Raw genomic sequence first — 27948 nt, forward strand, 5'->3', positions numbered from 1 at the left:
GGGTACTGTTAAGTCTGTGAGTGAAAGAAATTTTTATCTAAACTAAACTTTTTGCTCAATTTACTCATTAGTTTTAATTCATCTTGATTAGTGTGGGCGCCCAACAGTTAGGGAGACCAAGTGGTTTGTAGAACTAAAATTACTCTAGTTGTGGCCGTGTCATATTTTGCATTATAACTAAATTTTGTTGGCTGATGTACTTGGACTTATTATAACTACAAGAATGGCAATGGTCTACAAAATTGTGAAGTGAAAATATACTGCAAATATATCAGTGAAAGACAATGAAACACACCTTAAAAAAGTACATGTGAAAATTCTTGTTGAATCTTAAGATATTGCAACAGTGATAAAATCATGAAGTTAATTGATATTTTTTTAGAAAATAATGATTTATTAAACATTTTTTCTGCCTAACAAATACATGGTTATTGATTGAAGATCTAAGCAAAAACAAAAAACAATGTATTTTGCAAAGTAATATGTAAAAATTTATATTACTGGGATGGGAACCAGTATGGATCGAAACACAGTGGGGCCAGTTTCATTTGGGTAGGCATTTTTAATTTTTTTGCATGTAGGATTTGAAAGTTGTAGGACTTTTAAATCTTCATATAGCAGACTATTTACAGTGATAAAATATGGTAAGCTACATTTCTGACTGTTAAACACGTAGATATACGCATGTACGGTACCCAACATGCTGCATGTTGTAACTCAATCAGGATCCGGTTGAGGTTAGCACAGAAATAGCCAGACTATCAATTCATGTCAAACTGAGCATTCCAGGTGTTGACTTGTGATGCTGAGCATGCACCTGTTTGAACTGGCAGTTATCTCCCCTTACTAGCAGATTTACATGTGTATCAATAGATTTCAGGTGGTAGTGTTTCAGGTTTCAGAAAGAGAGAATATAAATTATGCAGATTTGTCTGTCTTTAAACTTTATCTGTACGCTGGGCCTTTTTTTTTTATATACTTGACAGCAGTATTTTGGATTCAGTCTCAGCATTTTTGTGTGGGTTTTTTTTGTAGCGAGATCTACATGTATGTGAAAAATGAACGGGACTGTTGTCACTTGTGACCGAGTATTACGAAAACTTGTAGAGCTCTGACAGGCATCCTCATACTCTGAGTAAAACCTTAACAAAAAGTGAAAGAGAACACCACCCATACTGTAGTATGCATTTAGACAGAATCATAGGCCATGGAAAACATCATCATAGAATAAATGTATATATTTATATTTATATATATATATATATATCACAGCAGATATTAGGTATCATGGCAGACGTTCAGATAACAGTCGCCATCCATGGTGGACCTACCTGGTCAATACCCTCAAGACAAACCGGCAAAGAACTAAGGAATGTAACTGAATGTAGAGTAAGGAAGTCATTCCAATTCATTTGAATGTCTGATATACATGTACAAGGCTTGAAATTCTTGCTTTTAATTTGGCCAGTGATCTATATGATACATAATTTGTCTCTTTGGGGGTATCGAGTTAGTCAACCCAGAGCCAATCCAGAAATTTAGGAGCATTTCGCCTCTAAAATGCCTCTATTTCAAACCCTGATATAGGAAACAGCTGTCCAGCATGCAAATTCCCTCTGTTCATTCGTATCTTGATTGTTGGTATACTACTTCCTGTGATGATTCAGCTGGGTAACATGCAACATCAACTTACCAAGTATACGCACTTCTCTTGTGACTACAGTCTTAGTCCCTTTGTCATTGGCATAAACTTCATACAGTATATCCTTGTTCCTGCAGAAACAGAAATATAACACTTAGAAAAGTGTCCTTGTACTACACAGTTTATAAATGCAGCGAAATAAAGGAATCTATTCCAACACTCTGGTGGTCATTACTTGTACATGTATGTGCATTGCATTTGGCTTTCAACTTTCATCCAGTTGTTTGATATATGCATTATGACAATGCTCTCTTTTGCTTGCATAACGATCTAAAATTTTTTATTGAGCCTTGTCTTGTGTATGTAATTAGGCCATGTTTTCAAAATCAGAAGTAACTTCGGCTAAGTTACAACATTTTGAAATTGCTAATAATAATTACAATTGGCATGACTGGTGATTGTGTGTAAGCTTGGGTCACACCTAAGACCTTAAAAGAGGAAGTTGTAGCTTCCTTGCTTGGCATTCAGCGTTAAGGGGATAGGGCAATGACTGGTTGACCCGTATCAGTATAATGGCTCTGGTGGGGTAGCGTACTAGCCTTCGGGAAGTCATCTTAGTGAAGCAGCACTAGATAAAAGAACAGTGGAAATCTGCCCTGCAACAAGAAGGCACGTTACACGTACATGCACTCTAAGGACTCCTTTCTCGTCATAATTTAACTGAAATTGTTAAGTATGACATTAGACTCTAAGCAATGTCATTGAAGACATATTAACAAGGGAGGTCACTCTGACTGAACAAATGGCAGTAGATATGGTTTGTATCTCATATATGACTTGCATGTCTGACATAATAATAAAACATTCATACTTTTTAAATAACTGCACATATTTTGATTGTGAAAGAAGTTGTCTGAAATTGCCTTGTTTTAAGTACAGTACAGCTCAGCTTAAAACCCAAATCAGCTCGATACTTAACGCGCTTTTCATTCACGCTGGTTTTTTGCTGGAGGTGTGAAGTCGGCCGTATCACGCGACACTTTGCACACGAGTACACAATATTAACATACGCGTGAAAATATAGTTCTACAGTGTGTAAAAGCTCCTGTGTAAAAAACTGGCACAAAATTTGGAGTTTTTCTCCTTTTTTTTTTGATGATGTTCAGGACAAATAAAGTAAATTAATGGAAGTATATGGTGTTAATGGGAATGGTAAAATCTAATTTCACCATATTCAGGTGTTGACTTTGGTTCTGGCCTAGGTATAATTTGTGTTGACCTCAGTGGAGCTGCGATTTCAAGTCCATAGTACATTTCAGAACTAGAATTACTGTAAGGCAAAGCAGGACAACTGGTTTTGATACCAAAATGGTGGAGTGTATAATCACAGAAATTAATTAATACACATATTTTTCACAACTTAGATATCATTTGTAGAGTTGAAAGAATAAACACTATGACAATAGTGTATAATATAAAAATCCCGTATAGTAGTTTGCATGATAACCTGATGACCCACCATGTTAAAGGATAAAAGATAAAAGAGTTACCTTATTTTGGCTTTCAGTGAAAGTAAATATGTACTAGACTTAAACTAAACTAGTTCAGTTGGTTAGCGCGCTAGCACAGCGCAATGACCCAGGGGTTTCTCACCAATGCGGTCGCTGTGAGTTCAAGTCCAGCTCATGCTGGCTTCCTCTCCGGACGTACGTGGGAAGGTCTGCCAGCAACCTGCGGATGGTCGTGGGTTTACCCCTGGGCTCTGCCCGGTTTCCAGCCACCATAATGCTGACCGCCGTTGTATAAGTGAGATATTCTTGAGTACGGCGTAAAACACCAATCAGATAAATAAATAAATAAACTAAACTAAACTAAACTTGTAATTTATTTTATTTAATTAAAGCTGGACTTGTGATAAATTGTAAGCTGTTTTTAGGAGGTGCTTTAAGATATGTACATGTGGGTTTCCTTTATTTGAAAATAGCAGAAGAATTTTTACCTATCTATTCAGTTGTGTAATGGCTGTTTTTAGACACCACTTTATCATGGATTTTCACTCCCCTACTGAGAACATGTAACAATATATATATAGATATACATATATATGAACTTTGACCACATGCAGGGCTTTGTACTATTGACTCGTTAAGGTTGGGTCCTCATGGTGTAATATTTTTTGCAGCAATATCATCACTGGCGCTTTGATTTTTTTAGTGCTGCTTTTTGTGGCGGTGTGATCAAGTAGTGAAAGAGTAAAAATAACTGATTATTTTTTGTGTGTGCTGTATGTGGTTACGTCGTTAGATGATGTTAGCCAGCTTATCCAGAGCACCTCACAGGTGTTTTAACCTGTCGGCGATAAATAAAGACGTGTGGAAATGTTGAATTGGCTGGTAAATTATTCCTTGCTCACTCAGGAACTGTCTGAATTCACTTGAGGCGGTAACTTTAGACATGTACACTGGTAGACAACCCTAAAAACCTGAGTGCTCTAAACATAGTAAAAAATAACTATCATTTAAGCTTTTATGTTCCTTATTAAAGAAAAGAGATACTTTGTCTAATGCTGTATGAAGTGTACTCCTTTGAGAATGGGGATGTATTTAGAGGTGGATCAAGTATACTCCCAAAAACATAATTTTACAAAATAAAGGAATCATAGGTATAACTTTTCTTTTTCTTTTTTTCTTTGTTTCAAAATTCTCATTACCAAGAATCTTGTTTTCTGAAGTTTTATGAAGAGCAAAAATGTGCATGTAAAACTGTCAAAGTAATACTAGTAATATTGCGGATTGATGAGAATTGCATGTTTTTCATAATTTTAGTTGTTCATAGGCCAAATAATGCTTTAAAATTTTTTTATATGCCCTAAAATACTTAAATCCTTTTAGTCATTGTATTTGTATAGTCCAGAAAGGAATCCATATACTAGACAGAACATTTTGGACAAGAAGAAATGTGTCTTCTTTGAAGGAATACCCTCTATATGTGAATCTGTTGGGCTAAGAGTGTCTTTTTTTTTTTGCCTGTATATTAATGAGAAACTTGCCTGTGTATTTTTGTTATGTACAGTGTATGTACAAGTAGATAAGAAACTAGCCCGTGTTTTTTGGTTTGATATGTACATCTAGGTAAGAGACTTGCACCTGTATTTTGGGTATCTCAGGTACATGTACACACTTCAAGCCCCCATGTTTATCCCACATAACTCGGTTTAGTACAGTCCTCTCACAAATGAGCTCTTTCCCAGCTATCAACATGGTTAAGTCATGTACGATTGTTTCTGTTACGTATTCAGGGAGGTGAATCTGTCCCAGGAGCACAAACCCCTACCCAAGGAGCCCGACGGTAAGGAAGAGAAGAAGAAAGGGAAGGTGTCCAAAAGTGAGTACTGCTTTTCATTTTCTATAGATTTGTATTTTTCTTCACCTATTTTTGAAGAAATCTGTGCATTGAACATCTACTAAGAGGGTTATGACTAATTTGAGACCTTGCTTCATTCTGTGATGAACATTTGTTTCAGTTTTGATCTGTTGTAATTCAGTTAAAGTTTTGGCACATGTACATGAAAGTACAGTTTAATAAGCACATAAACGCATTAAAATGATAGCTTTGGTGTCAACACTTAAGCTATTCAGATACGAATCTGAGTACACTTCAAACATAACTCTTAAGGTGGAGAAAACATAAAAAATGACACAAAGTTCAGATGAAAGAGTGTGAAAAGTTATTCTTAAATGTGGTCTTCAATATTTTTTTCCAATTTTTCTGTAAGGAAAAAAGACACTTGAAAATAATTTTTGTGTGGTGGGTATTTGGGAGTACCTTTTGGTATTTATAGCCTTTGTTTAATAATGTCATAAATAAGGATGTAACACAGGTTTAATAAATGTTTTTGCACTAGAATTCGTTCTTTTCAGCTAACAAATGTATTAAACCTCAATTTGGATCATATTTATATTTTTAATATGTTCATAAATATTATTGTTATTTAGATTAAATGCAGACATTTGACATAAACAACAAATTTAGATTGAAATAAATTTATTAGACAAGCATCGCATCCTTATACAGAACATTCTAATTATGCAACAATGATAAATACCAAAAGTTGGTCCCAAATACCCACCATACAAAAATATTTTCAAATACCCTTTTCTCTTGGAAAAAAAGTCTTTTATTTGCAAATAAGTTTTGCCACTCTTTCATCTGTGTTTGGTATCATTTTTATGTTTTGTTCTCCTTTAAATGACCCTATAAGCTAAATGAATCAATCAGAATCAAGCAAACTGTGTCACATGATATAAGGCTAAATGTATACAGTATCTGAAGCTCTGAAATACAGAAATTGTTATCACTTTGAAAATCCATTACTGTCCCCTGGCTTAAATGTGATATAGCTGCAGTACACTTAGGTGCGCTTAAGCCATACTCATTTACTTTGTGATGATGAGTGAGTGAGTCCTTGGGGTTTAACCTCGTACTTAACAATTTTTCAGTCATATGACGATGAAGGAATCGTTGGAGTGCATGTAATGTGCCTCCTTTTTGCAGGATGGATTTCCACTTTTCTTTTATTTAGTGCTGCTTCTCTGAGACACCTTCCCAAAGGCAAGTAAGTTGAACCGCTTGAGCTGTTATTTTGATACGGGTCAACCAGTCGTTGCACTATCCCCTTCATGCTGAACGCCAACTTCTTCTTTTAAGGTCTTAGGTGTGACTCGACCCAGGATTGACCCTTGATCTACCGCTCCCAAAGCAGACTGTCTACCAACTGTGCTATCGGGGCAGGTCTTGATGATGTGAACTTGAATATTCAAAGCAATGTGATGTACATATTGAGAATGGTAAATGCTATGAAGTTTTTCCAGTACTTCAGAACTTATAGGGATGTCTATCTAAGTTGAAAAAATAGATATAAAGTATGGGAGCTTGAAATGCCCTTTGGGTCCCTTGCAGGCTCAAATGGTTACATCATGCGCTGGTTTGCTGTGAGTGTCAGAGGTTCGATCAATGAGGTTGGATGCTTGATTTTAGCACTCTCTGCCTTACCTGCAAAGAGATTTATATGCCAAGAAATTTGTTAAGTACCTGGTGAAGGTCGGTTGTTGCTCCTCGCTCTCCAGATTCTTTCTGCCACACAAAATACAAGCAGGTTTTTTTTTTGGTATGTGTAGCTTTGAACACACAAATTAAATACATGTTTGTATTCACTCCAATGAAGATTTTTTTTGGAAGTCATTTATCACAGTTTATATTTTTATATGTAATTACTGATGTCTGCATATCAAATGTCATCGTGATTGTGCCTGTCAGTCATGTGGTGACACTGTGTTTCATGGTTGTGGTACAGGAAGCAGGAAGTTTGACCCCTCTTCCCTCTCCTATTCCTGCCCCCCACCCCCCTCCATTCCCGGTCCAGTGTGCACAGGTTTGCTGTCACCGTTACATCGGGAAGCATGCTAAGGTTATCGTAGATTCTGTCTTTCACACATACAGGTACAAAAGTACAAAAAAAGAGTTGTTACGTGCTATTACTGCAGTGGGTTTAATTTTCTTCCTGACACACAAGACACCTGTTTCTACTTTTTCTGGGCTATCCAACAAGAGCTATTCATAGAAATGTCACATTTTTATCCTATGTCACCAGGATAGATGCTTTCGTTCAGCCAGTGTTACATTGTGCAGTGTTATGATGTATTTGTGAAGTGGTTAAGAAAGTAGGCTTAAGGTGTGAAGTTGAGTTATAAGGATAATGGTGCTTATGACTGCAGGTAACTAATGCTTCTGATGTTAGTGAAAGCAAAGAATTACATTTCTCTGCCAGTTTTTTTGGAAAAGTAAAGATATGAATATGTTGTTGATTGGATGGACATGTGACAAAAAAAAAGAACGAAACTAAAGTATATTGACTGAAAAGAGTAGACCAGGTGTCATAAAATTAGAAGATTAGGGTAGTGCCATATGAAGTGATGAGGGAGGTACAGCTGTGTACATGTGCATGTAGTTGTTGCCTACATATGTGTCTGTGTTATGGTGACAAGCTATAGAGGTACACATAGAACACCAAAACTTAAGACAAAATTTTGTTGGCATGTCTTTGTCAGTGTGATGATTTCACAGAGAAGAACTGTGAACCCTGAGAATGTCTTGATCAGTCCGTTCTGCATTTCCAGAGATAAAGGACACTTAGCATGCTGGAAGGATTCTACATAATTATGGAGTTACGGACAAATCTGAATGTTTTCTAGAAAAGCTTGAAAAATCTCGTCCTCTCTGGTGGTTTTGAACATGATTTCCGAAGAAGACTGATGATTTGTGCAAAGGTAAAAGTTTTTGAAAAGAAGGAGGATTTTTCTAACAAATCTTTATATATCAGGATTAGATCAGAAAGTTCCTGTCGTGGGAAGCAAGAGGATCTTGACAAACGGTGTGTCATCGGTGTGACAGGAAGTTCATGTCAAAGCTGCACGAAAGTTTCATGTCGATCCGAACTCATTTTTACATATATGGGTTTCCTTAAGCCTCTTGCTGTCAGCTCATCTGTTCTGCAACGACACTGGTATTAAATGCAGACAACATTCAAAAGTTTGAGCTAATTTCGCATCTTTTTTATTTGGACTCATCCAGAATATCAGTATTGGTGCCATTTTCTTCCAAGATACTGGTGTTTTACTAAATTTTATTAAATAATCATTAGCTTAATTCATGTAGAATCTATCAAGGACAGATGAATGTCATGTATGGAAATGAGGGAGTCATTTTCAAGGTCATTTGGCAGATGGTATTGTCTATCTTGACCAAGACAAAGTTACATAAAAGTTTGAGTTGACCCTGTAAACTCATTTACATGTATGCTCTTCTCAGGATCTTGAAAGCACTTGGCCACTCTTCATGTTCTACACAGGTTTTACATGAAAGCAACATCCAAAAGTTCTGACTAATTCTATATCTCTGCAGTTTGACTCCTCAAGAATCTTGAGTCTCAAGAACAGATCATGATGGTCATATTTTTCAAAGGTGCACAAGTTCTGACAAATTTTGTATCTCACCTTACGAGCTTAACTCATCTAGGATCACTCAAGGGCTGATGAATGTCATGGATAGAGTCAGTGTCAAGGTCAGATGACAGATGGTACAGTGTGTGTATTTTATTATCCTGTAAACTTTGTAGAGGTACATGTATATCTGGTGCGCTAAGTGCGACTAGCTTTCTGGCTTAGGTTCAGGGCAAGACTAGTCATCTAGTGGTATAGACAGTTGACAGCTTCATGAACATCTGGTGCGCTAAGTGCTACTAGCTTTGTGGCTTAGGTTCAGGGCCAGACTAGTCATCTAGTGGTATAGACAGTTGACAGCTTCATGAACATCTGGTGCTCTAAGTGCTACTAACTTTGAGGCTTAGGTTCAGGGCCAGACTAGTCATCTAGTGGTATAGACAGTTGACAGCTTCATGAACATCTGGTGCGCTAAGTGCTACTAGCTTTGTGGCATAGGTTCAGGGCCAGACTAGTCATCTAGTGGTATAGACAGTTGACAGCTTCATGGACATCTGGTGCTCTAAGTGCTACTAACTTTGAGGCTTAGGTTCAGGGCCAGACTAGTCATCTAGTGGTATAGACAGTTGACAGCTTCATGAACATCTGGTGCTCTAAGTGCTACTAACTTTGAGGCTTAGGTTCAGGGCCAGACTAGTCATCTAGTAATATAGACAGTTGACATAGTACATGTATACATGTAGCTTGTGATTTGGTGCCTGGCACTAGGGTTGCTTATTTGCAATGTCAGAGTGGACTCGTCCAATGTCAGCAATAGAATCCGTGCTATATACAGAAAGTAAAGGGGTAACCCCTAACAATGATAACAATATTACTGTGATATTCTACTTGCCAAGAGGGAACTGTCAGGACAAAACAGGCTTGTTTTTAAACATGCAAATTATTTAGATACATGTATAATATGTCTGATGTGCTAGTTGCTTGGGCTTGGCCATGAAATTCCGCACAGGTTGTTTGTAGTGGGATTCTAAACACTGATCAGACAGTTACACACCCGTTATACATTGTACACACCTCTGTACTGTGTGATATGGTGGCAGTGGACAGTGCATGAATTGTGATGGACGTGCACTTGTCTCCATGAATGTGCTCATAAGTGGATGTAAAGTGCGTGTTTTCTGGAATTCTTGCACAGATTCAAAGCTGCACTATTGAAAAACCACGTGTGTGGATCTCAAAAAGTCCTGATATTTTTCTGGAGAAAAATAATTTCAAGAGGAAACTTTGGAGATAGCTGAAGTTGAAGACAGTGTTAACGGAAATGAAAGAGTTGCAGTATTTCCAGGAATTTGCAGGTTTTACAGTGACACAGTGCTGAATTTTACAACTAAAACAAACAGTTGCGGTATTTACAGGAGTTGACAGATCCTACAGGAAGATAGTGTTGATTTTTACACCTCATTGTTGCCCGCCATGTTGGCAGGAATTTGGTAGTAGAATTTATGGAGGGGCAAATGCTGAATTTTACACCTGAAACAAATGAGTTGCTGTATTTCCTGGAGAGAAAATGAGACAGTTGATTCTCACGTTCTAAGCACACAGTTGCTTTATTTCCAGGAGTTAACAAATTCTACAGTGTGACTATGTTCATATTTACGACTGAAACAGAGAGTTGGTGTATTTTCAGAAGTTAGCAGACTTTAAAGTGAGAAATTAATGATGTTTACACCTGAAGGAAAAGGAATTGGTGTATTTCAGAGTCAGTGGATTCTATTGTCAGACCATTTTGATTTCTGCACCTGAAACAAGGATTTTCTACATTTCTGAGACATGGTGGATTCTAGAATGAGGCTATGTTGAAGTAAAACTGTTCTGTATTTTGAGGATTTAGGTTATTCTACAATGAGGCAATCTTGTAGTCTGAATACATTGGTATCAGAACCCACTCAGGCCAAACATCAGAACCCACTCAGGCCAAACATCAGAACCCACTTAGGCCAAACATCAGAACCCACTCAGGCCAAACATCAGAACCCACTCAGGCCAAACATCAGAACCCACTCAGGCCAAACATCAGAACCCACTCAGGCCAAACATCAGAACCCGCTTAGGCCAAACATCAGAACCCACTCAGGCCAAACATCAGAACCCACTCAGGCCAAACATCAGAACCCACTCAGGCCAAACATCAGAACCCACTCAGGCCAAGCATCAGAACCCACTTAGGCCAAACATCAGAACCACTTAGGCCAAACATCAGAACCCACTCAGGCCAAACATCAGAACCCACTCAGGCCAAACATCAGAACCCACTCAGGCCAAACATCAGAACCCACTCAGGCCAAACATCAGAACCCACTCAGGCCAAACATCAGAACCCACTCAGGCCAAACATCAGAACCCACTCAGGCCAAACATCAGAACCCACTCAGGCCAAACATCAGAACCCACTCAGGCCAAACATCAGAACCCACTCAGGCCAAACATCAGAACCCACTCAGGCCAAACATCAGAACCCACTCAGGCCAAAAAGTGGCAGTTGGCTGCCACCCTTGAAGGTGTTAGTGTGAATGGTCTGCTTCAAGTGATGAAAATCATCATTTAATACTGGCCAGCGACATTAAAACAATGCCCATCACATACATATACCTGAATGATTTATCTTTGTGTACACACCTCAAACAGAGTCTGCCACTGAGTACGTACCGACCATCAAATCTCAAATTTAATACTCACTTCTGTTCCATGTGATGCAGCGTTAATTCAGAAAGCTCACAGAACAGTTGTAATTATTTGTCTAAAGCTTGTGGATTTTTTTGGGCTCACTAACTCTGGAATCCAGCAGACAAAAAAGCAACTAAAAATATATATATGTACAAAGGTCTTTTAGTCATAAACCATGAGAATGACATCATAATATAAGCCTGATGCTTGGGAAAGTCTGTGTAATCTTACCGCATAAAGTGTAATTATTGAATAATTGTTGAATTTGAGGACAGAGCTACGTGTAGCCAAACTGTACTGCTCCGTAAAGTGATATTAAATAACATGACTGCTGTCACTACTCCCATACCAACCATTTATGGTGACAGCAAGAGTAATGTAGAAAACAGGATATACAATGTATTTTGTAATTTCCTATTATCTAAAATGCACATGATGATTCCCGGTAATTTGTCTATACATGTATGTATGTATATATATAGAGTTTAGGCCTGCTGGCTGTACCGGATGGATTGGCATTAAGTGTACATCATTGAGGACCTACATAATGTAGCCTGAAGTGTTAAGACTGCTAATTCTGGCTCGGCCAAAGTTTTATGAGTGGTGAAGATTATCTCCCCATAAGTAGATTTAAAATTATCTCCATGAGATGGAGCTCACACATTTCCTGATGGGAGGTTTCCCCGGATGCAACTCTATGTGGTGAACAAGTGTAGGAGAGTTGCACTGGATTGTAACTGTCGTCGTCGTTGTTGTTGTTGTAAACTTGATTTTGCTGTCGTCAAAACCACGTTGTTTTAAATATCTGATTGAACAATTTCAAGAGAGATTCGTCACAATGTTACATGGATGTCATGGGAGTGATCTGATTGGATTACACGTGGTAGGCCTCTCCTACGGTTGTCCTGATTATATTTTTTTTCTCGGATGAAGGAGCAGCGTTATACAGTTGACCATCCTGAGTAATCTAGGGTGTGGCTTGAGTCTAAGCTAAACCACAGAGTTTTTCTGATGAGGAATTTAACATACATGTACTCGTCAACTGGTCAAAGTTCGTGAACAACCTATGTGCAGTTTACATGGACGAGTTACAGCCTTTAGGGTTAACTGACAGATAATGTTGCACCAGTCAAACTGACACGGAACGTTAGATATGATCTGAAGTCTCAGAGGCAATTACACCATGGTCAACATCACAAAATTACAGGTTTTCTGTGGTAAAGAACACAGTTGGAAAGAAGATCACATGGTTGCCAGTGAAAATCATTGTTTTGGTAGTTTGACACCAATCATTGTATAGAGACTTTGTGATCTATTGAAAATCAGAAGTGCCTCATCATAATAGAATCGTGAAGTGAATCTTTTACATTGGAAGCTGAAAGTGAATTCTTTACATAGGAAGCTGAAGCTGAAAGTGACCTCTTTACATCAGAAGCTGAAGCTGAAAGTGAACTCTTTACATTGGAAGCTGAAGCTGAAAGTGAACTCTTTACATTGGAAGCTGAAAGTGAATTCTTTACATTGGAAGTTGAAAGTGAGCCTTTTTACATTTGAAGCTGAAAGTGAATTCTTTAGATTGGAAGCTGAAAGTAAATTCTTTACATTGGAAGCTGAAAGTGAATTCTTTACATTGGAAGCTAAAAGTGAATTCTTTACATTGGAAGCTGAAAGTGAATTCTTTACATTTGAAGGTGGAAAAAAATCTTCAATATGGGAAGCTGGAAGTAAATTTTTTACATTTGAAGTTGAAATTGGAACTTTTCTTTTGGAAGCCTCATGTGCATCCATGCCAGAGCAGTTGAAAGTAAACCGCCATTGGAAGTTTAATGTGAATCAGTTGAATGTCATGTAACGTGTTATGTTGTGACAATGAAAACATTTCAAGTTGGAGGGAAAAATAAACCTCACTTTTTATTGTTATTGAGAAATCGTTTAATTTGTGAGTGAGTGATGTGCAATGTGGATTGTTTGTAAACAACTTAGACCTACATACACACAGCCAGGACTATTGTTTGTGGAATAATCCAGGCCAATTTCCCATCATGCCGGGTCGCAGACATACTTTCAGCTTTTCAGGAATGAGCTACTTCTCTGGAATGTACAAGTTTGGTAAGGATCAACTTTTGGGTTCAGCCTTTAATATTTTTAGATAGGAAATTTTTACTGCTCAGCCTCTAAGGGCTAAGGAATATGATTGTCATGGACCTGTATTTTTCTCTCCATATTTGTGACAGACATACCTCTTAACCTACCCCAATTCCTCAACCTTTCCACACATGAAAGAGCAACCTTCAGCGCAGTTTATGCACATTTTTAATTTGGTTTGGGAATCAAAACTACGTTGGAATGGCCAACCATTCCCTGGTGACAGTAAGTGCTCAGCAGTGCATTTTTGTGTGTTCTTGCATGAAATTTGCTTAGAACCAGTTGTCATCCACCAGTTTGATATACATGTACGAGTGGGAGATTTCAGCAGTTTCTTGCCACTGGTCAGTGGTCTTATACTCTTGTTTCCTCCATTTATAGAACTCTACCATGATGTAAGTGAAAAAATGTGTAGAATGATGAAAAAATAAAAGGTGATATCCTGGTAGCGGAACACACAGTGATGTACCTGACTTTCAGCCATTAGGCACATCAGGTAATGGCTCAAACATGACATTAGACAGTAAATTCCAGATTCTCCGCCTTTCATTGCTCTTGCAACAGTGACATACCCACCCCATTCTGAAGGTACAGTAGTTCGGGAAATCTTGCTCTTGTCTGCTAGATTAACAGTAACTTCCCAAAGGTTGGTGCTTTATCCCATGCACTATTGTTCCCTGTACCTATAAAACTGAATGACACAGTGAAAAATTCTTGAGTCTAGCTTTAAACAACTAGCAGATAAATAATAAGAAGTTGAAATTTCATCCTTGCTTTCAAACTTCTAATGAGTAACTATTTGGTGAAAGTGGTCACCCATTTTCAAAAATACCTATTGTCCCCTCAATATTTTAAGTGCTGTAAATGAAGTATGGTAGTGTTTCAGATGTAAAGACATTTTAAGTATGAAGCTAGAAGTATATATTAAGGTCTGTAATTGTGTGAAAACATATTTTCATTTATATATGTATTTTACTGTATTTTTTAATCCCTGCTGCATCAAATGCATGTCCATACATGGATTTCTGAAGATGGTTTTTGTTGAGCTCCTAGCCAGTAGCTATAATTTTCATGCACCAGTGAATTTAGTTGGAAAATGTGCATGTAGTATAGCGACATGTATGAGACAGGTAAAAGGGTATCTTATATCCTTACCTGTGAATTGTAGTTGTTCCCAGTCTCCCGATGGGCATTCAACTCTGTAAAGGTGTGGAGTTGTAGTGAAAAATTGGGTGTAGTTTTTCCTGCTATTACAGTATCATAAGGGTCAAGTGTTTGTATAGAGCCAATTATTCATGCCCCTGAATTTCCTTGAGCTCTGAAATTCTATCCTGCTCCCCCTGAGTGTGTAATGTGTGTGGATTTGTGTAAAGTGTGGGTTATCTTGGTGTCTTGGCTCATAGCCTATGTTATACAGACAGATCTGCACTACGTATGCTTGAATGTATTGTGCCTAACCAGTGCACACAGGTGTCCTGCATTGGTGTAAATGCGTTCGACTGCATGTTAATAATGCTAGTGCCCGTTTTGCACGTGGAATTGTGAGACATTCGTGAAGCGGGATTGGCTTGACTTTACACAACATCATGGATATTTTCAGTAGGAGGGGTAAGCGATTTCGTGTACGTGTATGTAAATGTAAACGTAAGCAAGAGTAAAGGTCCCATAGAAATTGTTGTAACAGGAACACTTATCATCAATACTACTTAACAACGCTGTATATGCACAAGAAAGTGTTATAAAGTGTATCTGAGGTTTTATACTTCACTGTAGTTGTTGCAACTTTATATTAGCTTCTGGTCTCTCATCTAATTTTTGATTATGTACTATGGAAAACAAATTAGCTTTTCTCTTTGGTCAGTCTTTGGCTGCCAGCTACCTACGGATGGTCATGGGTTTCCCAGTCTCTGTTTTCTGTCACCATAATATTGGCCGCCATCGTATAAGTGAAATATTGTAGAGTATGGTGCACAGCACCTATCAAATAAATAAATAATCAGCCATCAATGTTTCTCTTTGCTGTGGCCAATCACCCTTTTAGCAATGAGATTGTGTGAGCATACACAGCTCTTGCTGGTTTGTCCATGGTGTCAGGTCAGTAATATTGTTCAGGGTGTCCTGACAGCTTTTTCCGCAGTTCCCTCTACCAAGTAAACCTGTCTGCCAACATTGGGGTGAAATATTCTTGATTATGTTTTTTTTTTTTTTAAACACCAGTGAAATAAACATTATAAGTAAACAACGAAAGCAATTTATGCTATTATGTTAACCAAATATTACTTGTGCCTTGTATTATCAGATATAAGGATGAATGATATAAAACTGTTTGAGACTTAAGTGATACTAAGAAGATTTTTTAAATATGCATTTGTGCTTAAAGTGAACATAAAGTCTGCCGCTATATATACATAGAAAAAATGATATAACTCCTAGGTTTTGTAACGTCACTCCAGATAACTATAACATGGCAAAATGGCGTCACCAATTGAGTGGCTAGGTACCAACGATTGTTGGCTATTTACTTTGTTGATAAGCAGTGTAGAATTTTAAAAATATTTTTAGAACATTTCTAGAATACTACTTTATTACTTAATTCAGCTTTAGTGGCAGATTTTAGGTCCACTTAAAGTAGCTGTCATGTATGTCTGTACCAAGTCTAACAACAAATATCCGTGTAATAGTACCCACAGATTCATATCTTGTCACAATAAGACAGCAGTTTTGCCAAAGTGGCACTTTTAGCCATAATCGTTCATTACCTCAGATTGTTTTCTATGATATGACTGGATGAGCAGGTAGAGAGTGAAATTCTGTATTAATCATATTATGACTTTGGTTTGGTATTGGGTATGGATTACAACTTCATCAAGTAAATTTACCTGTATCTGTGATATTTAATTGTTGTTGCTGATCCTTAATTAACAAAACCTGAGGACCTGTCCAGATACCGCACAAACACGTTGACCTGTAACTGTTTTTAGCGGCAACAAGCGATTGGATGATGGCATTGTTGTTGGTGTTTGTCTCTTTCTTGATGGTCGTGTGCATTTTTGAAATACCCATACATGCTTCACCGATGGCGACTGCACATTGGTGTGTTTCTTCTGGTTTAAATTTGAGACCTGGTAACTTCCAGCCGTACCTAGGCTTTGCTGAACCATCTTTTTCTTAGTATACATTTGTTTTTTAGTGCCTCTGTCAAATTTGAATGTGTTATCTGTCTGACTGTGGACCTGTGTGGCAGCCATGAGTCCCCACTCCTTTATCCTGTTCCTTGCCGTGCCCCATCCCGTGTCTTTAGGTCTTGCTTCACTCTATCACCACGTAACAGGCTACAATAGCTCAGTTGGTAGAGCTTTGTTTCGGGAGAAGTAGATCCAGGGTCAACCTCTGAAAAAAAGGAAGTTGTAACTTCTGCGCTTGGTGTTCAGCATTAGGGGATAGTGCAATGAATGGTTGACCCGTATCAGTATAATGACGCGGGTGGGGCGGCTTACTTGCCTTCGGTAAGTCATCACAGTGAAGAAGCACTAGATAAAAGAGTGGTGGAAATCCGTCCTGCAACAAGGAGGCACATGACATGCACTCTAAGGATTCCTTATGGAATCCTTAAGGAGTCGTCATATGATTGAAAAATTGTTAAGTACGACATTAACCCCAAGCACTCACTCACTCACCATCGCGGGATTACAAAAATATGCCGCCCCCCTATTATCACAGTTGACAAGTAGTACAGGTTCCTCATTAACGTAATGCTGTTTGTGTTTTACAGGTAACAAGTCCTTCAACAAGATCAAGGATGAGCGACCAAACATTTCACTCCCCTCAAACTTTGAACACACAGTCCATGTTGGGTTTGACCCTCACACTGGGGAATTCACGGTAAGCTCTCTGAACTTTGCTTGGGTTATTTGTATGAATTGCTTTGTCCATGTATATTTTTGTGTCTATATCGATTCTTAGTCTCTACTGAAGACACAGAATTTAACATACTTTAATGTCAGAATCAGTACTGGTATTGGCTGAGCCATCAAGACCCTAGTGTCCTTAACGCTTAAAAGGCAATACTGTAACAACTGTATTTTTCCATAAAATTCTCCCATACAGTTGCATTTAAGAGTCAAGTTAAGGTAAGAAAATATTAATTTTGGTAATGGAACATACATATGTCCAGTAACCTATTAAATAAGCAACCTATTTTCTAAACAAGCCAATACCATTTCCTCTACCCTATTGAATTATCAACCTACCTCTTGAACAAAAATCAAAAAATTATCTCATAAAATTACATTTCAGTGGCAAACACAGGTAATAAAATGTTACTCCATGGGATCATGAAACTTGGATTTTTTCAGCACCATATCGAAGTAACAACCTGTCTCTAAACGAGCCTTAAAACACATCTTTGTTAAGGTGGATATTTAACTTCGATATCGGGCAAATTGAGTTACTTAAGTCGTGGATAAATTTTAGATAAATGACAGTATGTTGACCTTGTGATTGATCTGTTTAAAGGGAGATACTGTTGTGATAAGATCAAAGAAACAAATATGTTTTGGGAAACCCAGTTTTGCCATCACTGCTAATAATTACATCAAATATAAAGATATCACTTTTTGTCACTTTAAAGTTCAATCACAGAAAATCCTGTTTATTCAGTTTGTTCCAATCCCTGATTTTTTTCAGGGATATACATAACATGGAAAGCTATGTTAAATAGTTAAGAAAGTTAAAAAATTTGAAAAAGTTAAATAGAGTGACCTCCCTTTGTGATTCTGTATTGATCATGGATTTTCTGTACAAAAAAGCACCATGCCGGAAAAGAAGGCTTTTTTCTTTGGGAATAATGCCTTACGGAATTTCCCTATTTGAGATTATGTGTAAAAGTCACTAAAACATGTATATCATGGAACATCATTAAAAATGTGATTTCGTTGACCTGACTGATTTAAAAAAAAAAAAAAAAAAACACCTGTAAAAGCATTTATTGGGATTTTGATAAAGTTTCAAAAAAGTTATATATTTTTTTTATTGAATATATTTATCTCATGTTTATGTATTCTTTGTAATAACAGTCTATTTTATTAGTTGCAATAAAAAAATCACCACGAACCTTCTCTATTTTTTTGATACTGTTCAGGTACTTGTACACCCAACAAAGAATTTTACAGAGTGGCCTTATGTTGAGATAACTGTTACTGTTCATAGCGATTTGCTTCCTGTCTGTATATGTAGAAAATATATAAAGGTAGTTTTGAAGGCAGTTTGTAATGGTTTTTCCACTGACACTTTATTTTTGGGGTACAAAACTTATATCATAGCTTAATTTAGCCTTCAACAAGTGGCCTAAGGAGATCGGCTGAATCTTTTAGGTTTTAATTTTAACTTGAGAAAAGGTGTGAAAATTATGATCTAAAGCTTGGAAAAAAACTTTTTGATGGAAAAAAACTGCAGCTACTACAAGCCTTTGAAAGTGTGCATACATCATATTAGCAAAAATTAAAGAAAAATATACATGCATGATGTTTCTGTTTGGAAAACTCGTGTCCATCAACATCCCAGATTTCTTAAGTAATTTAATGTTTTTTTCTATCAAAGTGTTTTCAGCTCTGTATGTGTAGCTGTCATTTTTCCAAGCCTGTCTTAAGAAAGCTCCAGGTGTACATACATGTACTTATAAGTGTTTATATGTAATACAATTTTGACATTGTTTGAGGTGAGGGCCAAATAGCACAGGTTGATCTCGGCATGCAGGATTACAAATGATGGTGCAAAGTCTGAAAAAGGGCACAGATGCTCGTCCAGGAAATAAAACGTGCTTGTTTCCTGCTTCGAGACAATGAAACCAGGGTTATTTTCTGTCCTGGGATTCCTGCCGGTAACAGCTTGATTACATGTCATCTGGTCATGAGGCAGTATTAAATGTGCTGTAGTCTCTCTAATATTCTCGGCCTAACATTTAGTTCCTCTATTTGATCTAAAATGTTTGCCATTTTTACAGACGAACGGAACTTGTAAAATACTATCTTTGGTGCTGAAACTCTTGAGCATTTCTTGAGTAGAGTATGAACTTATCTTCAATGCAAACCTCAAAACTCCTGTCTAAGATTGATAGAACTCTGAGAATCAGGGAATAACATTTAACTTATTCATAGATGAAATTTTTAGTCCGATACAGTATTTATTTACTTTATGTATTGTTTTGTTGAATTGTTGTTACATGTAGCAGTGGTTGGTTGCTGTGCTTTGTCACAGGGCTGGTTTTTACAGATGCTGGAAAAGTAAAAATGACGTACATTCATACATACATGTTCATACTATTGTGCTATAAATGACAGCCTTGAAATTTGAAAATATGTGTTATGTATGCGTCACTATGTAGATGTCCTTGTGTGTGACAAGGATAACTGTCCGCAATACATCCTGTACATATATGTATACATACATGAGATGCCTCACATGATGCCAAGAGCACAAAGCTGCTAACAGATGCTGTCATTCTTCCACATGTTACATTTGACGGTTTAGTGTATTGTTCTCTTGGCGTTGTTGTTGTAATTTCCACTCTGCAGATGGAGAGACCTGGATTTACGCTTGGAGTTAATGGGTTGATGCTAGGTGTCAGTGAGGGCATGAGTTTTAAACTCATTGTTTTTTTTGGAAGACGTTAATTAACTTGAATGAAGTCATCCTACATTTACTTTGTGTTGTGATGTCACTTGGCGGGAGAATTTGGATATCCTCGTATTTGGCTGGAGAATTTGCTGGTTTTCATTTGACGCTACGTGTGATGTAATAAAACCTGAATGGACGGTTCGCTCGTATTACTACGCTCCCCGGTTAAATAATTTGCTCACCTTTATTTTACAAAGTGATACGTTGAATTCTGGATGGAGAATTTACTCGCTGTCGGTTTGACCATGTGTATGATGCGACTTGTAAGGAGAATATGCTCCTTGCCATGTGGTATATAAACTTTGAAGGAAAGTCCACTGACTATCATTTTGTTGTGTGATTTATGGTGTACCTGTAACATGGATGGAGAATCTACTCACTTGTATATCCATAAATGTGCCATGGTGTAAATGGGATGGAAATTCTTACTCACAGCAAAATTCGACAAAATGCCTTGCACCAAGAATTCACTCACTCTGTTCTATGGAGTGTCCTGGTGACATGGAAGGGGATTATACCCACTGTCATTTTACTATGTCGTGTAGTGAATAAACTTTGAAGGAGAACCTGTTTACTGTTATTTTGTTGTGTGATTTATTGTATAACTTTGGTGGAAAGTCTTACTGTCAGCCATATTCTATGAAATAACATGTATGGAGAATTTAATCACTGACCATGTTCCATGTTGTTTGTGGTGACTTGGAAGGAATGACTCACCCTCATATTTATACCATGTCAGATGGACGGAGAATTTACTCATCTTAATTTTCCACATGTATGATTTTGACTTGGATGGAGAACTTACAGCTGCTTACTGATATTTTACTGTGTGGTATAAGGTAACTTGTAAGGAGAATTTACTCTCCCTCCGGTGTTGTTGTTGTGAGACATGATGCTGCTCTGTTGGTTTACACATGTGCGCTAGCTACACACAGCCAAGGTTTCTTGGGTATTTTGCGACATCCCGCTACAAGGTAACAACCGGCTTAGGGTGATTCTGGTGTGAGTGTGATTCTGGTGTGAGGGTGATTCTGGTGTGAGGGTGATTCTGGTGTGAGGTTGATTCTGGGGTGAGGTTGATTCTGGGGTGAGGTTGATTCTGGGGTGAGGGTGATTCTGGTGTGAGGGTGATTCTGGTGTGAAGGTGATTCTGGTGTGAGGGTGATTCTGGTGTGAAGGTGATTCTGGTGTGAGGGTGATTCTGGTGTGAAGGTGATTCTGGTGTGAGGGTGATTCTGGTGTGAGGTTGATTCTGGTGTGAGTGTGATTCTGGTGTGAGGGTGATTCTGGTGTGAGTGTGATTCTGGTGTGAGGGTGATTCTGGCGTGAGGGTGATTCTGGCGTGAGGGTGATTCTGGTGTGATTCTGGTGTGAAGGTGATTCTGGTGTGAGGGTGATTCTGGTGCAAAGATGATTCTGGTGTGAGGGTGATTCTGGTGTGAGGGTGATTCTGGTGTGAAGGTGATTCTGGTGTGATTCTGGTATGAAGGTGATTCTGGTGTGAGGGTGATTCTGGTGTGATTGTGGTGTGAGTGTGATTGTGGTGTGAAGGTGACTGGTGTGAAGGTGATTCTGGTGTGAGGGTGATTCTGGTGTGAGGGTGATTCTGGTGTGAGGGTAATTCTGGTGTGAGGGTGATTCTGGTGTGAGGGTGATTGTGGTGCGAAAGCTTCTCAAAATACTGCAGTGTCGTCAAAGAATAGAATGATGAAAAAGCCCCGATCAACTCAGTTGGTCTTACAGCAAATTATTTCTGCATGATGTACAGTGCATGTGATTTCATTGTGTCTCGGACGATCTATAATTTCAAGGAATTCTCACTAACAAATTTTCCTGCTATGTAAGCTGTATTGTAAAAGAAGGATGATTACATGTAGTTGAAGAAAAATCATATGAAGTTATGTATGATTTTAGTCACTTAAAATTTCATGTTATTTTTTCACCAATTAATAACTTAGTGCAGCAGGTTGATTTGTGGGTGAAAAATGCATGAAATTTCTGTATTATACATGCTTTCATGAAATTTCTGTAGTATACATGAATTAATGCTTACATGAAATTTCTGTGTTGTATGAAATATCGGTGTTTCCACAAGCAAAAATCAAATGCGCTCTCATGACGGGAAATCATACCAATTGTCAAAATCCCTGTTTGTTCCATTGTTACTGTAAGCACTGTATGCAATTATGATTACTGTGTTGCAGCAAAAGTTTGGTAGGTACAGATGCACATTCAAAAGCACATAAAAACCTTAAAATGATACTTTTGATGCCAACACTTAAGTTTGTCTAATCAGACTTCACGAAAAATCTCTAAATATGAGGGGGATGAATTAATTAGAATCAAGGAAACTGTGTTGTTTGAAAAATGCAAAACTTCAAGTGAATTACTGCACTTGTTTAAGAAGTACAGATAACAGATAACAATGTTTGGTGAGAAGAATTGTATTTTGAACATATTAACATTCAACCTTTCTGACCTCTAACATTTTTTTTTCACTAGAATTTGTATCTACAATCATTTTGAGACTGAAATGATATTTTATGTATCCGTAAAGATGTAAGCTTCATAAAACTGCTCAGATTATTTCTTTCCACCCTATAGTTCTCAAGGTCAAGGTCAAGGAATTGGATTAAATAGCATTTATCTCCTAGATTTGATGCAGTTCACGATACAGATATGGATCATGTAATTAAAATCAAGCACAACTGTTTAAAATCTTGATATAAAAGTAAAATATTAACATGCTGTCATGCTTGTTCAGCCTATTAACAGTGTCCATGGATGTCATGTGATCTTGTTCATGACTACTCATTTTCTCAAGCCTGTAATATGTTGCAGAGTTAGCCAATTTGCCAAACATGAATAAAGAAAGTTACAGCTACGGCTATATGGAAACGCTTGAGTGCAGTTACGTAGTGTATTTGTAATATATGTGTGTTATTAAAAAATTTCCTGTGTATGTTGTACGAAATTAAACAAACAAACAAACAATACCAGGTGTACATTAAACATGCGCTAGTGCTACACATAGTGGATGTTAATTAATTTACATGGACTAACATGAGTCAGCTTTAACAGATCTACCATAAAGAGACGAGCAATGACTCACGGATTACGTTTACTCTCTGCACATAGTACACCTTTTTCTGCTTGTTGTTTACTGAAGACGTAAGTAAACAATGAGGATGTCCGCTTGGCTAGATTTGTTCGCTGAATTTAACAAAGTCAAAACAAAAATCTGACAGACAGGTGGCTTGAGTGCTGAATGCTGTACATGCTTGTAGGTTTAGTGACCGCAACTACAACTACCTAAGAAGGGTGGGGGAGGGGTGGGTTGTGGGGGTGGGGTGTGGGGGTTGTAGTAGATGACTTGTCTCTGCTTTTTCTGACATCCTTCACTTTATGATTGTTAGCATTATTTATTTTTTTTTTCCTTTCATTTTTGTCATTTATTTTGCTATTGTATTTTGTTATTGTTTCATATGTCTGTTTTTTCAGGTCATTTTGTATTTTTACATTGATTTTTATCAGTCTTTTTCATGTTTTTCTATCTCATTATTCTAGGGAATGTCCATGTTGTAGGCAAAAAATATTACAGAATTTCAGCGTATCCAAACTAAAGGAGAATTATTTGTTTTTTGTTCAGATTATCTTGTATTATTTTAGTTAATTTTCTAAGTACTTTGTGGTTGTCCTCGACCAATCTCTTACAGAATTCCAACAATAATTATTTGTTCACATGATCATGTATTTGTCCTGTAATTTTGCTAATTTTCTTTGTACTTTTTCTGTTTGCTTATTTCAGGGAATGCCTGAGTCGTGGGCCAAACTCTTACAGAATTCCAGTGAGAATTATTTGTTCACATGATCTTGTATTTTTCCAGTGATTTTGCTAATTTTGTCCATCCTTTTTCTGTTTGTTTATTTCAGGGAATGCCTGAGTCGTGGGCCAAACTCTTACAGAATTCTAACATATCCAAACTGGAGCAGAAGAAAAACCCTCAAGCTGTCCTTGACGTCCTTAAGTATTACGAAACCTCAACCCAGGAAGAGAAAGAGTCCAAATATATGCTCAATATATCCAAGCCAAGTAGTAAGTCTTCGTCTAGTAAGTTCAACCTATGTACTTCTAACACTTCGCTTGAGTGATTGGTAGAGCTGCTGTGCAGTACATGTACTGTAATTCTTCAATCTTTTCGCACATTTACAAGGTGTTCATTCAAGAATATTTTGACGGCGACATTATGTGCTGACTGATAAAATTATACTTTTAATGAAACTTTGACAATGGCCAATCCAACCAGTGTAGTTTCGTCTCAAAAATCAAATTAAAAATATCCCACCCTAATATTGCCGTCATTGTACAGGTGAAATGTTCTTGAGTATGGCCTAAAACACCAGTAAAAAAAAATCTAACCAAAAATGTGCATAAACTGCACTGAAAGTTGCTCTTTCATATGGAAAATGGTTGAGGAATTAGAGTACCTGTGTTTTTGGTGTTTTAGTTCTGTGTTGTTGTTGTTGTTAATGCGAAATTGATGACTTGCTGTATAATGCATGCACTCAAACCAATACCGATTCCACAAAGCGAGGTTTGAGTTCAGTCAAAATTTTGAAATTTGATTTGGATGCTTGATTTTTAAATTTGGAAGATGACAACAAGTGTTTCCTGAAGACAAAAGTATCTTAATTTGAACTTCTTATCTAATAACCCTTGTACATCATAGTAAAATATTTGTCAAAATTCGCTTTGTGGAATTGACTCCTGGAAGCTGGGCCACAACATTACCTAGTATGGTGTTGAACTAGATGTGATACATTTCTACATGTTTTAATACCAATTGTTTTTGACATTACTACTAAAAAAAATTGACTTTATTTGATTAATAAAGTAATATTGTCATTTGTAGTCTATAATGATAAACATCTCATTTGAGTTCTGGTCTTAGGATCACCGAGCTGTCTTAGACTGAAGTAAGACTTAGTCGGAACTTCAAAACAGATTACTGTGCTAAAATTGTTTTTTATTTTAATTTTAAGAGCCATTTTGACTTGTCATGGCAAAAATTGAAAAAGAAAGTTTAAGTTCAGTAAACCTACAGTAGTTATTAAACTTCTTCTCCTGTTTACAAGATTTTTATTGAAGCATATTCCGCGGCCATTATTATTTGTTGACGGATATTTATTAAAATTATATTGTATGTGAAGTCCTGGAATTATACAGTTAACCCAACCAATGTACATGTAGTTCTGTTTCCAAAATCAAATAAAAAGATGCATAAATTGCACTGAAATTTGCCGTTTCATATGAGAAAAGGTCGCTCAATTAGGATATCCTTTGTTAAGTCTGATTTAAGTTTAAAACAGCTTCTTAATCCTGGGGCTTTAATGTTAAATGAGAAGTTTTCAACTTTTCAACTGATTTTCTGTCTAAACAACATCCTCATTCTGACTCTCAAGATATATATTACTTAAGATAGACCTGCAGTAGGAAAATGTTTCCTTTGGTTTAGTCAGCTGAGGTAATCAGTGCTACGTTAATGGTGTTTCAACTAAAGTAAGTTCACCTATGAGCGCACTGACACGTACACTACATGTACATTACTGCATTGGGTGCTTAAGCTGGGTTTAGTCATGCGAATCAACCAAATAACAGCAGACTTTTAGTTACATTTCCTTAATTAACTCATGTAGGTGTGTTTCTTTGTGTTAATACCAGGAATTTATTTAGCGATGTATGTGTGAGAGTATATGGTGCTTGTTGCCGGGTTATTAGATAGAAAGTTGTGAAATTGTTGGTGTCGCTGTTGTTTTGTTGCTCTGCACTGGATTTTTTTTTAATATTGTGGCCAAAGTCTATAAATGCCAGAGATTTACAAAAAATGTCAATATTTTCATTTTCAGGTGCCAATTCTATCCAGAGCAACCTCTCAGAAAAGTTTGCAGCCCTTAGCAAAGATCTGGTAAGAAAACTTCACCTTGCACATTTTACACTAAGGTTATGCTAAGAAGGCTAAAGCACCAGTTTTCTGATAATTGTGTCTGTCAAAGGTGTTTACCTGTACCATTACCTGATGGTTTGATAAAGATCATGATAAGTATTTGCTTCAGGTAGGGGTAACAGATTTCGGGAAGGTGTGCCACTTAAGGATGAATTTTACATGATTGACAGTTACGCTGCATAATTCCAGCATAAAAATCGTCATATATGGAACAAAGATGAATATTAGTTCATAACTTGGAAGTACACTTGGCACAAACAAAGAAATCCAGAATAAAGACTTTCTTGCAATCTTTTACCCTTACCACAATCCTGTGGCTCTCTCAAGGTTTCCAAGGAAGTTGAACACTGCTTAATCTGAAAAAGTGCGTTCCCATAGGAAACTTAACACCTAAAAGTCTGTTTTGGATAGAGACAAGGCTTACTCATATTGCATCCCTTCGCATGAGAGAAAAGGAAAGGAAACAGAAGAGATTTTTAACAGCAACATCAGATTTTCGCTAAATAAATATAACTTCTGGCAAGTATTGGTGAAGCCACCTGACATTTGCTTAATTTTGTTGCAGTAAGCATTTTTAGAATTGGATGTTTTATTTTGTCCTGGATCAGTTAAATAAATAAATATTATTTTCTAGCCATCTAAACAAGAATCTTCGTCCCCATCAACGCCAGAAGATGAGGAAGAGGAGGAGTCACAGCCCCCGCCCATAGCAACCCGACCCGACAAAACTAAATCTATTGTAAGTACTGAAAACTCTGCCCATAGCAACCTGACCCATGAAAGTAAATCTATTGTAAGTACTTAAAGCTCCGCCCATAGCAACCTGACCCACAAAACTACATCTTTTGTAAGTACTGAAAGGTGCGCCCATTGCAGCCCGACCCAACGAAACTAAATCTATTGTAAGTACTGAAAGCTCCGCCTATAGCAACCTGACCCAACAAAACTGCATCTATTATAAGGACTCAAAGCTCTGCCCATAGCAGCCTGACCCACAAAACTACATCTTTTGTAAGTACTGAAAGGTGCGCCCATAGCAACTTGACCCGACGAAACTACATCTATTGTAAGTACTGAAAGCTCCGCCTATAGCAACCTGACCCAACAAAACTGCATCTATTATAAGGACTCAAAGCTCTGCCCATAGCAGCCTGACCCACAAAACTACATCTTTTGTAAGTACTGAAAGGTGCGCCCATAGCAACTTGACCCGACGAAACTACATCTATTGTAAGTACTGAAAGCTCTGCCCATAGCAACCCAACCCTGTAAAAGTAAATCTATTGTAAGTACTTAAAGCTCCGCCCATAGCAACCTGACCCACGAAACTACATCTTTTGTAAGTACTGAAAGGTGTGCCCATTGCAGCCCGACCTGACGAAACTAAATCTGTTGTAAGTACTGAAAGCTCTGCCTATAGCAACATTACCTGGAAAATCTAATTTTTTGTGAATAACTATACTATATATACATTTAACAAGAGTTAATAGTTTAGTTAAGATTGGTGTCATGCGTTTTGTTTTTCCAGTATACAAAACCCATAGAGACAGAGGACAAACCTAATGGTGCGGTGGCTGGTAACAAGACAGACAAACCCAAGAAGAAGAAAATGTCCGATGAAGAAATTCTTGAAAAATTACGAACAATAGTCTCCATAGGTGATCCAAATCGAAAATATACAAAAATGGAAAAAATAGGTCAAGGGTATGTTAATTTCTGTTATCTTCTTATTTCTACTGGTTAATATCATGTTTTTGTG

General features: G+C 37.4%; 2 protein-coding genes across 5 annotated transcripts in view; both read left to right on the forward strand.

The window, feature by feature from the left end:
• LOC135479890 (uncharacterized) overlaps positions 1-27948 on the forward strand; it is a 192754-nt gene that overhangs the window by 92878 nt on the left and 71928 nt on the right. The window lies entirely within an intron of this gene.
• Positions 1-27948, forward strand: part of LOC135479888 (serine/threonine-protein kinase PAK 3-like) — a 41978-nt gene that overhangs the window by 6273 nt on the left and 7757 nt on the right. For 2 of the 4 annotated variants that reach the window (XM_064759790.1, XM_064759793.1), the window contains exons 2-7: positions 4938-5026; positions 17282-17391; positions 24118-24295; positions 26092-26150; positions 26824-26928; positions 27718-27893. In XM_064759790.1, the coding sequence (XP_064615860.1) occupies positions 4938-5026; positions 17282-17391; positions 24118-24295; positions 26092-26150; positions 26824-26928; positions 27718-27893 (717 nt within the window). Of the gene's footprint in view, positions 1-4937; positions 5027-13088; positions 13474-17281; positions 17392-24117; positions 24296-26091; positions 26151-26823; positions 26929-27717; positions 27894-27948 lie in introns of those variants that run through there. The other 2 variants (XM_064759791.1, XM_064759792.1) reach the window with 2 other exon arrangements.

This window comes from Liolophura sinensis, chromosome 12 (genome assembly GCF_032854445.1).
Source record: "Liolophura sinensis isolate JHLJ2023 chromosome 12, CUHK_Ljap_v2, whole genome shotgun sequence".
Lineage (NCBI taxonomy): Eukaryota > Metazoa > Mollusca > Polyplacophora > Chitonida > Chitonidae > Liolophura > Liolophura sinensis.